At 40.4% G+C, this 17,069-nt stretch overlaps 1 protein-coding gene across 7 annotated transcripts in view; it reads left to right on the top strand.

Annotated features, from left to right (window-relative positions):
* LOC121700329 (F-box DNA helicase 1-like) overlaps positions 1–16,791 on the top strand; it is a 35,339-nt gene extending 18,548 nt beyond the window's left edge. For 2 of the 7 annotated variants that reach the window (XM_042083214.1, XM_042083213.1), the window contains exons 2-20: positions 3,331–3,550; positions 3,691–3,827; positions 4,059–4,194; positions 4,287–4,465; positions 10,192–10,272; positions 10,367–10,452; positions 10,540–10,708; positions 10,922–11,117; positions 11,276–11,360; positions 11,450–11,545; positions 12,216–12,352; positions 12,464–12,560; positions 12,669–12,832; positions 14,766–14,835; positions 14,990–15,196; positions 15,284–15,391; positions 15,574–15,689; positions 16,021–16,152; positions 16,352–16,791. In XM_042083214.1, the coding sequence (XP_041939148.1) occupies positions 3,335–3,550; positions 3,691–3,827; positions 4,059–4,194; positions 4,287–4,465; positions 10,192–10,272; positions 10,367–10,452; positions 10,540–10,708; positions 10,922–11,117; positions 11,276–11,360; positions 11,450–11,545; positions 12,216–12,352; positions 12,464–12,560; positions 12,669–12,832; positions 14,766–14,835; positions 14,990–15,196; positions 15,284–15,391; positions 15,574–15,689; positions 16,021–16,152; positions 16,352–16,462 (2,523 nt within the window). In that variant the 5' untranslated portion in view covers positions 3,331–3,334 and the 3' untranslated portion in view covers positions 16,463–16,791. Of the gene's footprint in view, positions 1–3,330; positions 3,551–3,690; positions 3,828–4,058; positions 4,195–4,286; positions 4,466–10,191; positions 10,273–10,366; positions 10,453–10,539; positions 10,709–10,921; positions 11,118–11,275; positions 11,361–11,449; positions 11,546–12,215; positions 12,353–12,463; positions 12,561–12,668; positions 12,833–14,765; positions 14,836–14,967; positions 15,197–15,283; positions 15,392–15,573; positions 15,690–16,020; positions 16,153–16,351 lie in introns of those variants that run through there. The other 5 variants (XM_042083210.1, XM_042083212.1, XM_042083211.1 and 2 more) reach the window with 4 other exon arrangements.
* The last annotated feature ends 278 nt before the right edge of the window (positions 16,792–17,069 follow it).

Below are 17,069 nucleotides of genomic sequence, written 5' to 3'. Positions count from 1 at the left end.
ATGTTATTTTAAAGGGACACCAGGCAAGCCTGATGCCTTTTCTCTACAAAACTCCCACACGCTCGGTCTGAAGCTCTTTTCCTTTTTGTTTGCATCTTCCGTCAAGGGTTTTTGTTGCTTCTTCGCCGGCTCTGCCATTATACACACGTTTGCAACAATCGCGTTTCGTTAGCCTGCCCCTGTGCTGTGATTGCAGGATGTAAACTGATCCTGCTTCGGTCGGCGGGTACGATACACTGAACTTGCAAGCGGGATATTCTTCCATATCATATACTGACTTACGAAGATGAGTAATTAAACGTTGCCTGGTGTCCCTTTAAGAGTGCATTATCAACAGTGATGGGCGAGTGCACAATTACACCCTGCCTTTCTCGTCCACAGGAACGTGCACCAGCGCACATCCATGTAAAACATTACAAATTACACGATTACAATGGGGAACATAATTATAATAAAGATATCAGTAATACGTCCCACAATGAGTAATTATTCACCATCATTTGCAAAGTCACAAGATGTAAGAAACTCCTCTGCAGGATAAATGTCCTTAGGTTTCTTATTTATTTAAACACTATTGTAAGTTTTGCCTTTTTCAGGCTATTTTGTCAATGGTAACATATTGTCAGTCAATAGTAAAAGTATTTAACTGTGTATAACTGTTTTGTCGTTGACTATGATACCACGGAGAAGTTAGTTTCACATTGACAATGACTTCAAATAATACACAAGTGCAGATGTGTGTAGGCTATACTCTGCTTGGTTTTAGTAAAGCATATTTTAGTGGAATACCTGTTCCATACGGTCTCGCATGCAAGCAGATTCCTTCAAATGCGCCGCTGACTATCAAAATATCGATGCACTTTTTGAAGTTGCACTGTTTGCTGTTAAAGGGAATGACAGATGTCACTCTCATTAGTTTAAAGGATGTTAAGCCCAAAACACACCCATGACTAATTAAGAAACATAAGATCCACCTTTTTGCCGGACTTTTGAAAACAAAACCACACCCAATGTGGACTTGACAAACCCCTAAGCTATTTGCTAGTGACCATGTGTATTAGACAAATATAGCCCTATATATCAATTACTATTCAGCCCACAGGGGTGAATCTGAGGACAAACGATGGTCAAATTAAACAATAATATGATTTTAAATGTTAACATTGAACATTTTTGAATGCTCTAGCTTTTTCAGCGATATATTAAAATCAATGTGTTTTAATACAGAGTAAATGCAATATAGGAATATGTACCATGTCCAAGGCATGGAGGAAGATAATACTTAACTGGCATTATATCTCCTCTAGAGGGCATATGCTTTTAGAAAATATATAGTTTAGGGTGGTTAATCTGTTTTCCCTGGACATTATAGGCCAAAATGTATCCACTTTACACTAGATTCAGCTTTACAGAATACAGGGCAATGTATTGTGCATGGCATGGAGGAAGATGGGAAATGTCTGAAATTGTGTAATATCTCTTCTAGAGGGTATATGCTTTCAGAAAATATATAGTTTAGGGTGTTTAATTTGTTTTCCCTTGACTGTACATGCCAAAATGTGTCTACTGTACACTAGATTCGCCTTTGCAGAATAGAGGGCAATATGTTGTGCATGGCATGGAGGAAGATGAGACATGTCTTAACTGGTGTTATATCTCATCTACAAGTAATATGCTTTTAGAAAATATATAGTTTAGGGTATTTATTCTGTTTTTCATAGACAGTATAGGCTAAAATCTATCCGCTTTACACTAGATTCACCTATACAGAATATAGGGCAATGTATGTGCATGGCATGGAGGAAGATGGGAAATATCTTAAATGGTGTTATATCTCCTCTGGAGGGTTTATGCTTTCAGAAAATATATAGTTTAGGGTGTTTAATTTGCTTTCCCTAGACAGTATATGTCAAAATGTGTCCGTTTTACACTAGATTCGCCTATACAGAATAGATGGCAATGTATTGTGCATTGCATGGAGGAAGATGGGACATGTCCTAATTGGTGTCACATCACTTCTAGAGCTTATATGTTTTTAGAAAATATGTAGTTTATGATGTTTAATTTGTTTCCCTTAATAGTGCAGGCCAAAATGTATCAGCAGTTCACTTGATTCGCCTATACAGAATAGAGGAGTATGTATTATGCATGGTGTGAAGGAAGATGGGACATAAGTTGATTAATGCTATATTTCATGTACAGGGCATATGCTTTTAGAATATGTATAGTTTTGGCTGTTCTATTATTTTGGTAAAACCATGACCCATGCATAGGCATGCATTTTAATTATTAAGCTTAAACTATATTTATTAGTATAGCATGCACCTTTTGCCAGACATCACAACAGTCACCTCTTTGGAGGCTAGCTGCAGTTATCTGCACCTTTCTGTCGAATTTGGACATTATCCTGTCCATCTTCAACTTTGCCTTTATAATTTTCCTTTATTCATTCACTTACATAAACATACTGTGCTGTCTGATTACTGTTTTAATTGTGCAAAGTAAAGAGGCATCATACAGGCCCCTCTGATTGGATAGACAGTCTCTCAGTCAACCCCCGGGCAAGAGGTCAATTACTATAAGTCTAGAAGTCTTGGAAAATGATGAACTGATACTTTTGTGTGATAGGCCTATACTGTATATGATTCAGTGGCCTCTAAATCAGACCACCAAAAACACTTTCCTAGGCTAAATAATGCTTAACTATGTGTTGTACAACTTTAATATTGTGGAACACTTGCAAAAACACACTGGCTCTATTTAAAGACTCAACAACCATTTCCATTGATTCAAAGGAATGTAAAAATAGACACCAATTAGCAACAAACCAGTCTGAAATAAGCCTGAGAAATGTACTAACTCTTTGAAAATAAAAGAATGTTCCTCAACAATGCAATATTCTAAAATTCCATGTTAAGTTAGATGGGGTCAGATATTCTTTAGAATGCTTATTCTATAACATTCTAATTACAGTTTTGTCAGTATTTGCTGAAGGATAATGCATAAAACAACCCTCATTTAACATATTTCCACCAACTGGATTTTCATGGACTTTTACTATGGTGTTTAGATCACCAATTGAAATATAAAAATGTGAAAATAAATTCTGTTGCAATTAGTTTTGGGTCAGACCTTACTTTGCCTGGACTATTCCTTGTCTCTGTACTTGAATTTAATCTAATCTAATCTAGTTGCCACCATACCGGTTATACTAGCCTAGGTGTTTTGAGTGATGTCGTTACGCAAATTTCTCTCTCTTTCATCTCCAGTTATGTTGATAACACATTCAGTGAACCACCTGGCCGTTATTCATTTTGTCTCTGTGCGTAGAAAGATGCCTGCAAATCAGAAGAGATTGCCGGGTCGAAGCCCTCGCACCCAATACAGCACAAAACGCAGGAGTAGAGATAGGAAACAGGAGCTAAAGGTGGTGCAGGACCTGCCTGAAACCATGCTGAGGGCCATCTTGGCCATGCTCCCAGCTCCTGACCTGTTCCTTCGGGCCAACCTGGTTTGCAGACAGTGGAGGAATATCATCTCAAGTGAAGGGGTATGAGACTATGTACACTAAATGGGGCTGTCCACACATACACACACACTCACACACACACACACTCAGAAGGAACTACATCCACACCTCCTGTAATTTTTATTGACATATTTGGTCATTTAATCGATGATCTATTACAGTTTTGCCGCTGGAAGAAGTGCTACATCCGCTACCATCAGCAGGAGGAAGTGGGAAAGCAAGAGGTCATCTCCATTCTGCAGGAAAACCGCATGACCCCTGATGACAACAATAACCTCTGTTTATTACATATGGCAAAGTATGACTGTGATCCTGTCAACTGTATCTGACAATACACAGAAAAAGTGTCTATCCTGTAATTTTTCACGTTACTGCTACAGAGGTGCCACTGGTTAATCTATTCATTAGTGATGCTGAAGCATCCTATTTAGTAAAAAATATAAATACAAACAATAGTGGGCTGAGCCCTGATGTATGTATCTAACTTGTTGGTCATTGTGTGTGTGGTTGTGTGTCTGTTTGTGTATAGGTACATGTCTCAGACCTTCCACTGCATGACTGTGGGTTCCGAGAGAGATCGAGAGAACAGGATTTTGGAGTGCATCAGGAGTCACCGCCTCTATGAGCAGGCCAGAGCCTGCATGCCAGAGAGCATGAAACAGATGGTGTGCCCACTGCACTGTGCCATAGCTATTCTTTAACAGTTAATTAACTGAATGGTTCATCAATGAATTTGTTAATATTTTATTAATTAAAGGAGGTCCCGTGGTCATCTCTGGCTCTGATGCTGGTTCTGGCTGACGGGGTGGAAGAGTTGTGGCAGCTGGTGGTCAGACTACGGAGCCCTCTGACCCCTGAGCAGCTCTCAGAGTTTCTCTGGTGCTCCGCCACTCTGCTGCGCGCCATGGCAGACAAACGGGTCAAAATCAGCAACCGGTGAGATGTGCATATGTAAGGACCGTCAAAATGTTACCAACGTTGAAAAACATCTGACGGGAAGGTTGATGCGTGTCAGAACTTTATGGAACAGTAAGCTGCATTACAGTTGTGAATATTTTAGAAAATACATAATCTGACTCCATAATATTAGAGCTACAGACCTACAATATCACTAAACCGTTAATAAACCAAATTTCTAAAATTGATAGTTCCGGTCCTTGATTGTGATTGGCTGAATCAAGTTTGATGCCGTTGTAAAATGCAGCATAAACATACACCTTGACCGCATTTCGTTCTATATTACTGCGCTACCATAACTTGATACAAAAGTTAAAGTAGCTGCGTCTCGACGTTGCTTGGCAACTATTCAGATAGAGGAAATAGATTTCTTGGTGGAAGAATGATTATTTAGGAATAATTTGTTATATTTCTAGTTACCTGTGCCTTTACTTTATGAAACTTTGCCAGGTATTTATAGTAACGGTTTTAGAAAAGCAATAAGCCACTCGAGTCCGTAGGTTACACTGACTCCGCTAGCACGACGTGCCTAACAATGCCCCTTAGATGTTGTAGAATCAGTGTAACCTACAGCCTCTCGGGGCTTATTGCTTAAGTTAAATGCAACAGCATGCCACACCAAGAGTTATATGTATGGTAGATCAAGGAACAATTTATTACCGCAATAAATGGTAGCTTAAATGTTACAGATGTCAAGTAAACACAAAACCAAACCTGGGGTAAATGAGAGAAAAGAGAGAGAAAAAGGGAAGGGAAGACAGAGACAAAAGTGTGAAAGAGTAGATGAACAGGGCAGAGAAGAGAAGCCAATCTCCCAAACACTCTCAGGTGTTGCAGTGACCAATCCCTATGAGGCCCTATAAGATATCAACAAAGATCACTTTGCGGATCATCACATTGGTTTTACCACTTGTAAGGACCGTCAAAATGTTACCAACGACGGAAAACATCTGTCAAGCTCCCAAACACTCTCAGGTGTTTGGTTTTATACACTAAAACTCATTCCTATGCATTTGCCAGTGACCAGTCCCTGTGAGGCCCTAAGATAACAATACTCCCATTAATCAAGGCCTTACAGAGATCACACAGTTGGGCTATAAAACTATGCCATATACTGTATTTAAGATTGTAATGAAGCCATGATGATCAGACACATAACCCACATAACAAGGATCAATTAGAGACCAAACATCAATATTTTACATTAATACACAGTATAATTACACAAACTTGAAATACTACTCATCTTGAGTCTCTCAGACCCTGGTCTGAGTCAAAAGATCAAAGGACACAGGAGATGCAACTATAGCAGCATTGTGATCAGGCCTTTGGTTAAGAACAAAATTATTAATATATTGATTTAATGTTGATTTTTTCTTGACCAACATGTTTGTTCTGACTGAAAATGATACTGCCTCATGGCTAAAGGTCGTAAGACAATTTGGTAGAAACATGGAATCAAAAAAAAGAAGCGTTTTCATCTTTTTCTTAACATGGCATGTCCAAAATTATTCACCCTTTTTAAGTAATCAGTGGAAACAGGGGCGTTGTTAGGCCTATTTTGAGGGGGGGCTGATGATCAAAAGCCCCCCCCCAAAAAAATATAACAACACATCCAAATTCACACCCATTAGTCTCTGCTGAATTTCTCACGAAGTACTTATCACACATAAATCTATATCATGCGAAAGAGCGGAGCCAGAGCTTTCCAATGATATTAGCGGCTAGAAGTGATAAACGGTGTGATAAATTAATGTGGATCAGGGACAGACTGGCAATCTGTGCGTTCGGGAAATGTCCAGAAAGTCTGTCCATCCGACGGCCGTCGACTGCCTGGCTCAGTGGCTCATCAGCCACGTAGGGCTACTGTTTCTCCACATAAATATGCTTCACTCAGGCTTAACCCATTTAATCCCAAAATTTTCCCAGACATGAAAATATCAAAATCATGTGTATTGAGTAACCTTTTGAAGTAATCAATAACTATTTTTTCAAATTTTCGTAAAAAAGTGGGTGAAAAGGAGTGTTTTATGTTCGGTCACAATTGTGACCGATGGGAAACATCTTGAAAATGATATAGCCTAGCATATTAAGAGCTCTTTTTCAAAAGGTGTATAAATGTGTATTTCAAGTCACATAGACGTGCAGTTGTGTTGTTTTGATAGAGTAAAAGAGTGAAATGTGCTCGCTTTTTTGACGGATTGAGGACTCTGTTGATATTGTTCTCTTTTAATAATTTCTTGCCTTGGTTGGCTGTATGTTTTGGATCATTGTGTGGTTTAATGGCCCAATGCCCCCTATTGGGGCAGGTGTCTTGGCACACTGCCTGATCTTTTCCTCCAGAATGTTAATGTAGCCCCTTGTTTTAGTGTTACCATTTACTTTGAAAAAGGTCACCACAAAATAATTATTTTCTCACCCCCACACTTGAAATTGACATGGCATCATTGGGTTTAATGCTTCTTTTTTTAGGCCAATCTCATGCCATGTCCCTGCGTAAAAAGAAAATCCTGTGAAAGCTAAATTCTTTGTCCAAGTGTGCCCTTATAAAGGTTGAGTTGTGCATGTTTGAAGAAGAGTGATCCATGATCAGCATCCATGATGACCAAGTGGTCCGTTTTGGGATGGGGTGAAATTTTCAACCACCAAAAACCATACCCACAGGGGAGAGTAGGTATAGAAATGTATTAGTTTTTGGTGTTTTTCAGACAATGGGACCTGGTGACCTACTCAAAGTAAATGGTAACACTAAAACAAGGGTATACCCCCTTGTTTTAGTGTTACCACTAAGGGCTGTATTTTACCAAGAGCCGTTTCCCACTCATCATTTCCCACTCACAACTTTTTCACTACATAATTAGATCTTTTGATCATAATTGATAACAAACGCCAAAAAAGCGTCCTGAAATGCAAAGCAAACTAGGCTAACGTTACCTGACTATATCTCTGATGGCTAAAGGAAATAGCAAGCCCAGTTTAAGCATAATCAGAAATAGCATTGGTAGCTAGCAACCTGAGGAAGGATTGCTAGTCTTATGGACCGATTGCTAACGTAACAGAAAACAGCAGAGTGTTGAATTGCATTCAATAACCCATAATCCATATCCATATCCACAACGTAAAATAACTAGCTAGCCAGCATCAATAATTTGCAACGTAAAACTTGAACATGGCTAGTAGGAGCTTACGTTACAAAGTTTATTGACGGTAGGCTAATAGTATTACCTGGCATAAGCAGACATGCATACACGCAAGGGCTACAAAACTAAACAAATATTTTAATTTAAAACATTGTCGTAACTGCAAGTGACGCGCAGCATCATCCCGCTGTCTCTTGTTTTTCCTTTTTTCCGCCCCCGACTCTTAGTGCCTTTTCGAGGCCATGTCTAAGGTGTATAGGGATTGAAGCATAATCGAACAGACCACTGGGAGGGGGGCACCAGAGGGAGACTGGAGAAAGGGCCGCACAGGAGATTCACCTTTTTCTCGACTAATTTGGTCTAGGCCTATATTACTTTTGTATTGCTTTTGCATATTAACATGTTTTAGACCTATTTTATTTGTTATTTATACTAGTAGCCTATTGTGGTGATTTTTCACGACCCAGATTTTTTGGTGCCCCCCCTGGCACTTGGTGCCCTACGCGCAGTGCGTGATGTGCGTGTGCGGAGCGCCGGCACTGAGCATTGCGCCCAGGGGTGTAGCAATTAACAACTAAGGGAGTGGCCTGGCGCATTGTCTAAAAATCGCTATTGTACACCTGGTCAGAAGTCTATGGCGAGTTGTTTATATGTTATTTTAAGAGCGCATTGTCAACAGTCATTGGCGGGTGCACAATGCACCGTCCTTCTATCATCCATGAACGCACACCAGCGCACGTCCATGCAAAACATTACAAATTGCACGATTACAATAATTAGAATAAAGATATTACGAAATACATCTATATAAGTATAAGTATATATACTCTTTTGATCCCGTGAGGGGAAATTTGGTCTCTGCATTTATCCCAATCCGTGAATTAGTGAAACACTCACCACACAGTGAACACACAGTAGTAATCACGGCGCAGTGAGCTGCCTGCAACAACAGCGGCGCTCGGGGAGTAGTGAGGGGTTAGGTGCCTTGCTCAAGGGCACTTCAACCGTGCCTACTGATCGGGGTTCGAACTAGGGTGACCAGAAGTCCCGAAAAATTCGGGACAGTCCCGATATCCAAGCAGTTGTCCCGAATCCCGAATCCTGCCCTAATTGTCCCGAAAATTATACTCAATCAGAATACTGAGTAGTTATTTTCTGATAAACATCAAAAACTGTCCGTAGAGAGGTTGAGTCGACTGCATACAGCCCCCGACGGCAGCTAAGTGTCTGGATGCAGCCCAGCGCGAATATGCACTGATTTCGCGAAGCTGAGGACATTGAATGTGCAGGCAGCGCAGCAGGCAGAGCCAGCGTGTGTGCAAAAAAAATACGTCGGCAGTTCGGCCTAATGTCCATGTCGTTTTAACATAATCTACTTAATCTAACAATTATTTTGTATTCTTACTTAATGACCCATAATTTTGGCAAGGCTTGTTATTAACGTTAGGCTATTATCCTTATTCTGAAAGGTCTGATTTGCACTGTTACGCAGTCATTGTTTTTTTGTTGTTTTTTTCCCACAATGACATTTTGAGTTCATGATTTCTCTGTTGTATTTTGAGGCAGACTTGATGTTTGAATAAAAATGTGTTTTGGTACAGGTTTGAAAATTCGCTGTAAGCCTACCATCTAACGAGTAGGCCACGGCTGCCGCCACTACACATCTTGTGATGAGTAGTTATTCACCATCATTTGCAAATTGGTAATGACGGTTAAAAGTGATTAGGGGAGAGGCGAGAGACACGTATGGAGCACAGCTGAAGACGCACTGTCACGTCATATAAGCAATTCTTCTGCAGGATAAATGTTTTTTATTCAGACATTTGAGCAATATTAGGTTAAGTGTTGCTTTTTCCAGCCTATGTTTTCGATGGTAACCCATTGTCAGTCAATAGTGAAAGTAACTGCATATAACTGTCTTGTCGTTGACTGACACCATGGTGAAGTTAGTTTCACTTTGCCAATGAGTTCAAATAATAGAGGAGTGCAAATGCGTGAAGGCTATGCTAGGTTTTAGTAAAGCATGGTTTAGTGGAATGACTATTCCATACGGTCTCGCAAGCAGCCTCCTTCAAATGCGCCGTTGAATGTCAAAATACCGATGCATTTATTTGACATCGTGCTTTGCGCTGTTAAACGGAATGACAGATGTCATTCTCTTTGTTTTAAATGATGTTATACGCCCCAAACACACCCATGACTGATTAAAAAATCTAGGAACACCTTGTTGCGCCATGCGCTCGACGTTTGATAACGAAAACCCTCCCAATGTGGTCTGGACATCTTACTAAATTTGAATAAGCTTTTGACGAGTGACGATGGGCTTTTGACTGTCATGATAGGGCCCTAAGAGTTTTGGAGGAAAAGATCAGGCAGTCAATTTGTGTCAAAGTGACTTGCCTTTTTGGACACCTGGGCACATAATGGCATTGTCTATTTAGCTGGATGTAATCATTCTCAGATTTTGCCTTACACATGCACATTATTACTAATGCCTATGAGAACTTAAACTGATCTTGCCACACCTTTTCTATATTACTCTCGTCTCCATGTGTCTGTGTCTAGGTTGCACTATAATATTTACTACGTGTTGCACATTATGGAGAACATCCTTCCCTCCAACAGATCAGAGGCAGATCAGGACAGGTCAGAACTCTCTCTCTCTCGGCTTCTGGCACACACACATACACAAACTGAATTCTTATTAATGAATGATTAATGTGTATTTGTCTCCACACAGCGAGAACCAGATGACCCCAGAACAGCAGCAGATTTTGAATCACAACACAGAGGAAGACCATGTGGTCAAAATCATGGCCTTTGCTGGTGAGGGCCTTATTCCAGAATTTCATAAATGTATTCATTTCTTTTTACTGGAGCCAGCCATTGTGTGAAACTGTTGGGGTATTTCAGGTACAGGGAAGACGACCACTCTGGTCCGTTACGCCGAGCAGAGGCCCTCGCTTCGGTTCCTTTATGTCGTCTTCAATAAATCTGCACAGATGCAGGCACAGAGCATCTTTCCTGACAACGTTTCATGCAAAACCATCCACTCCCTTGCCCATGCTGCTGTAGGACAGAGGTTAGTGTTTTACTAGAAACCCACTGAAAAACATTGTATACAGTACACACCCAGTATAAGGCTTCAATTGGAAGTAAATGAAATGAAAAATGTGAAATGAACTTATCACACAATTTGAAATTTGCTAGTGTTATATTATGTTATCATTCCACTGAAGTAAAAACAGGCAAAAACATTTTCAGCGCTCATGGTGATCTGCTATGGTCTGCCCAGGTACCGTGATAAGCTGATTCCCTCCCTGAACATATTGGCTGTCTTCTGGGTGTTGCCTAAAGGTGAACGCAGCATTGTGAGGGCCAGGCTGGTCACCCAGACAATAAACAACTTCTGGGCCTCCACAGATCCTCACATGGACAACCAACATGTGCCTGGATGCACCAGTGATGACAAGCCTCATAAAGAGAGAGAGGTACAGAAGGGCTTTCTTGGCTGAGTCAAGTACTTGTCACATTTATCCTGGACATTTCCTACCTATATATCTACCTATATATATATAGCCTGCATGCTGAGGCATTGTTGCTGTAGTTACCCCAGCCCAAACTCTCTTGCTCAAATTCTTTTGGTCAGATACTGGAGAACGCGTGTTGTATATGGGATAGAATGAAGGAGGTTGAAAACACACCTGAGGCTGCTTATCACATGTATCATGATGGTAAACACACAGTGATTTCATCATTGTTAATGTAAGCAATATCCAAAGTTTTGCACTGTTAACTAAATTTGCCCTCTGCTCCTCTGTAGGATACCTTAAACTGTGGCAGCTGGAAGGTTCCCAGATAAAACACGACGAACACTACGATGTCATCTTCATTGATGACGCCCAGGATTGTACCCCAGGTACCAGTCAAATTCACTGGGACATATGATGAGCAACTGTCTGTGGTTAATAGTGTATAAATATCTGCCATATTTCAACATTAAGTAAGCTTGCCACATTGATAACTCCCTTATCTCAAAGAACAATTTTGATCCAAGTATGGAATGACACAATTATGGTACCTTTAAGTGGGAGTAGTTAAAATTTAGGACAAATTTACAAGTAGTTTAAATTTATGACATTGACAACATCAAATTCGCAACAAAATTATTACATTTAAGTTAATACAACCACAAACAACCACAGTATAGATACATGAAGACTTTGGAAAAGTAATGCCATCTTGGAAATTATGCTTTTAATGAGGATTTTTTTTATGAGGAATGTATGTTATGGATTACATTTTTCAGTTCTGAAAGCTTTTGCTCTCGCCTGATTGTTTTTTGAAGATGAAGATATATGAATAATATGGGATGTGGCAGACAAAGATTACACTGTCTGTTGCCATTTGAAATGCATTTTGTAGAATGGTCACAGATTATTTCTGAAATTAAGATGAAAATGCTTGTATGATCAAAGATAATTTTCATTATAAAGCCCCACTAAAACACAATAGTGTAAAAGTAACTAAAGTCACCTCTTTGTAAAATAGTCTAAAACTATATTATTTCCCCCTCTCCACCCCACTAGTAATGCTGCACATCTTGCTGTCTCAACCATGTGCAAAGATCTTGGTGGGAGACCCTCACCAACATATTTACAGCTTCAGAGGAGCAATCAACAACCTGAACACAATCCAACACACACACATCTACTACCTGACACAGGTACCAGACTCATACCGGTATACTGTTTTACATGAAGACTTCCAGTAATACATACTGACGTCCACTTACTATTAACCTTACGTAGATGATGAGATGAGATTGCTTTCTCAGAGTTTCAGATTTGGTCCTGAGATCGCCTATGTTGGTGTAACCATACTTGAAGTCGGCAAAGATGTGAAGAAGACAATGGTTGGAGGAAACCAAAGAGGTGCGGCATTTCTAACATTGGAGACAGACATTATTTTCTGCCATGGTTTATATGACAGTAGATTTATATGTGTGTGTGTGTGTGTGTGTGTGTGTGTGTGTGTGACAGACTCTGTGAGAGGACAGGATGTTGAGATGCGGCAGCGGTATCAGACGGGTGTGGGTGGAGCTGATGGAAGGCTGGCTATCCTCAGCCGCACAAACGCCTCCATTTTCCATGAGGCAGTGAGGCTTACAGGCCTCAACCCTACCAGCCGAATCTACATCATAGGCGTGAGTCAACCAGCTCAATCAACTGATCATAAGAAATCATTGAAGAGACACTGGGCCCTATCATGACATTCTAAAGTGCATCGTCACTCGTCAAAAGTCTATTCAAATTTAGTAGGATGTCCAGTTCACATTGGGAGGGGTTTCGTTCTCAAAAGTGGAGCGCATGGCGTAACAAGGAGTTCCTAGGTCTTTTAATCAGTCATATGGGTGTGTTTGGGGCGTAACATCATTTTAAACCAATGAGAATGACATCTGTCATTCCCTTTAACGGCGCAACGCGCGATATGTCAAATAAATGCATCGGTATTTTGGCATTCAACGGCGCATTTGAAGGAGGCTGCTTGCGAGACCATATGGAATAGTCATTCTTAAACCATGCTTTACTAAAACCTAGCATAGCCTTCACGCATTTGCACTCGTCTATTATTTGAACTCATTGGCAAAGTGAAACTAACTTCACCAAGGAGTCAGTCAACGACAAGACAGTTATGCAGTTACTTTCACTATTGACTGACAATGGGTTACGGGACAATGGGTTACGAAAACATAGGCTGGAAAAAGCAACACTTACCCTAATGTTGCTCAAATGACTGAATAAAACAACATTTATCCTGCAGAGGAGTTGCTTATATCTCGTGACAGTGCGTCTTCAGCTGTGCTCCATACGTGTCTCTCGCCTCTCCCCTAATCACTTTTAACCGTCATTACAAATTTGCAAATGATGGTGAATAACTACTCATCATGAGATGTACAGTATTTCGTAATATCTTTATTCTAATTATGTTTCCCATTGTAATCGTGCAATTTAATGCTTTGCATGGACGTGCGCTGGTGTGCGTTCATGAATGATAGAAGGATGGTGCGTGCACCTGCCAATATGACTGTTGACATGCGCTCTTAAAATAGCATATGAACAACTCGCCATTGACTTCTGACCAGGTTTAGGTGGTGTATGATAGCGATTTTTAGACAATGCGCGAGTCCCCTCCCTAGGTTGTTAATTGCCACACCCCTGGGCGCAATGCTTAAAAAATAAACGTGCAAAATACCGAATTCAACTTTCCGCGGGTGAATAACGAGTATTACGCCATGCGCTGGTGACCCAAAATACAGCCCACTATGTAGGTTATGAACACAAGGGTAGGCTATGTGGAATGGTATGTAGGAGAGCAGCCACAAGGACATAAGTGGCATTTAAGGTCAATTCACACCAAAGATTTGTGATGAGACAAAACCGTTGCAGAGAGAAGTTGCAGCTGTATGAATTAAATGTTGCATGTCGTTGCCAGCTGTTGCAAGTTGTTGCAAAGTATTCATCATGTCAAATCGCAATTGCAAGGTTTTAGAACACTTTTACCTCATCATTTGGACATGCAGAGATTTGAATCATAAAGCTGAAGTCGGCAAGTCTGGCAGATTGAGGGGACTTAGCCAACATTTTTAATGTTTACAACTCTCACGCTCCTCCACCACTACCACCGAGCACCCTCCCATGGAGTTTGTACGATCATGCGCGAGGGGGGAGGGGGATCTGTGGCGTGTGCACGAACTGTGATTGATAGTCAGACCTCACACAGTCTTGCGCTGATTGGACCAGAAGAACCGGGAGCTGTGGATTTTTGCAAAACACATAACAGGCTCTAGGTGGAGGTAGAAGCACAGGTTTTTTATGAAACCGGCTGATTTATGTTGTTCTGTCAGAGGCAGAGCATATGTCGGTTTCAGTGAATATGATCAAAACAATCTTTCCGACTTCAGCTTTAATAATAGGAGGCCATGCAGTTGTTTACTGATTTCAATGGCAACAAGCAACTTAATGTATCCATACTATCTAATGTATTGTTCTTTTTTGAAATACCTTTATACTCTCCATGGAATAGGTATAACCTTCAAAACTCTCATCAGGAATAAGCTGTGCTGTCCTCTGTTTTAGGGTATCAAAGCATTTGGCCTGAGTACAATTCGTGACATTTGGGCCCTGAAGCAAAGAGAACATGGTCTGAGTAAGTTTTACTTCTCTAAAATGGATAGTTCTGATTCTTGATTATGATTGGCTGAATTGTGTTTAATGCCATTGTAAATACAACCCTTCACGCTGCCACGTTTCATTCTATATTCTCACATATCATTCTATATCCTCACTTTCACCGCCCTTAGATTTACCAATAGAATCCGATTTCATCCGGCTATTCAGTGAGGGTGCAATGGACGGGCTGAAGGGGTATGCAGGTCTGTGCCAGTATGCTGAAAAGGATGACAAGGAGCTGATGTGGAAGATTACCGTGGTGAATAAGTATGGAAAGTGCATTCTAGAGCTAGTGGAGCAGATTAGAAGTCAACAATGCAGACAACAATGCGATGCAGGTGAGCCTGGAGGGAGTGAGTGGGGTGTGTTGGTGGTGTATATTCTCCTTGCACATTTTCTTTCTCTAATTCTGCTACTGCTCTCAGATTTTATTCTGAGCTCAGTACACAAGGCCAAAGGCCTGGAATTTGACACCGTTTTCATCACGGATGACTTCAGAGCGCTCCAGGCCTTGCCAGCTCAGGAACAAGGAGGTTAGTCTGTCATTGTATCAGTTAGCTTGTGGTGTGTGTATTTGCAAGTGTCCATTGCGTGCATATTTGTGCATTCATAGAGAAAGCAGGGATATATACATATTGTTCATATAAATAAATAAGAATGCATATTTAAAGTATTCTGCTTTCAAGCATGTCTTGAGGATGTATGTTTTCTTTAGGAAATCAAAGCATCATTGAAGAAGATGAGTGGAATCTCATCTATGTGGCAGTAACCCGTGCAAAGAGGACTGTGTTCATAACCAGGACCATCACCAATATCCTTGCCCGTGCAGGAGTTAGTGCTCTTCCTCTTTCCATCTCTGTGACATTTATCTGTTTAGCTATTTAAGTTCATTTACGTTTAATCGATATAAATATCCATGGACCAGTACACACTGATATCTATCTACTTCACTGATTATCCTGCCAAGCCTAAAGTTGTCAATATGACTCAAAGAGACTATTTGTGTTACGATACAAAGTTGAAGCACTAGTGTTATTGTATATTTCTAATGTGACACAGACAACCTACTACCTTTAAATCTATACCTTCAAAATTATGTTTTTTTTATCCAAAAATACTATTTTCAGCACATTGTCACATAAAGCATATCTTATCTTTGCAGGAGTACTTCCTGAGGTCAGAGTTGACTACAGTTCCAGCAGAGAATCCTGTGCTCCAGTGCTCTACTCCGAGATGCTCCAACTATGTTAATCTAAATACACGCCTTAGAATGCACAGAGTCCCCATCACATATGTGAGCATTTTTCTATCCATGAAATTGATGGCCATGTATGTGACATGACAATATGTCTGTATATGTAACAGTGTGTTATTCTAGAAGTGTGACATATCAAATACTGTTTGATCATATTAACTCAAACATATTGTCTTGGGCAACTGTACATGCATGATGGTAAATGATGTACTTGTGTTTCCATGTTTGTGTTTTACAGGCTGATGGTGTGGAGAAAGGTGGCCCTCTGTGTTTGCCCTGTGTTAACAGAATAGCAGGTCACTTGGCATTTCTGATGAGCCCAGGGATAAGGCAAATCCCCTTCCCTTAACAGCCCAGAGAAGGAGTGTAGATGTTGCTGCAGTAGTAGAATATCAAAGGGGAAGGCAAAGGTGATTCATCATGACCAGTGGCTAGGGGCAAGGGCCAAGGGCAGAGCAGTTAAAAGTCACAATTTTAGCTAATTTTATATTGCAATTTGTATTGGTGGATGTTGTTTTCATCATTCTTTTGAATAAGTTTACAATGAGTTTTTTTTCTTCTATTCAGAATGAAAATATCTTCCACTGAAATGAAATATGACATTCAGCATTTATATGTGTTCTGAGAACCATGTGTTTAAACGCATTAAAATGCAAGTATTTATGTGCATTTTCCAAAGCTGTGCGTTTAATAGCTCTTTGACATAAAATTCCAGCAACTGGACAAAGGTGCCATGTGTAAGAATTGAGGTAAAAATATACAAAAAATGAGCTACACGCATCAAAAGAATGAGAAGAAATAAGGGTGATGATGTCATTAAAGAAATGACAAGGTATAGTGCTGCAGAGATATCAACCTGAATTAGCATGCTAAATTACTAGCCACAGCCCGACAGGTGTCATAATACCAGTTTCGGCCATGGGAGGCGGTATGTGGGCAACATAACCGCCAGCCAA

Source organism: Alosa sapidissima, chromosome 24, assembly GCF_018492685.1.
Source record: "Alosa sapidissima isolate fAloSap1 chromosome 24, fAloSap1.pri, whole genome shotgun sequence".
NCBI lineage: Eukaryota > Metazoa > Chordata > Actinopteri > Clupeiformes > Clupeidae > Alosa > Alosa sapidissima.
The sequence above is the reverse complement of the archived record's forward strand: the minus strand, read 5'-3'. Positions and strand labels throughout refer to the sequence as shown.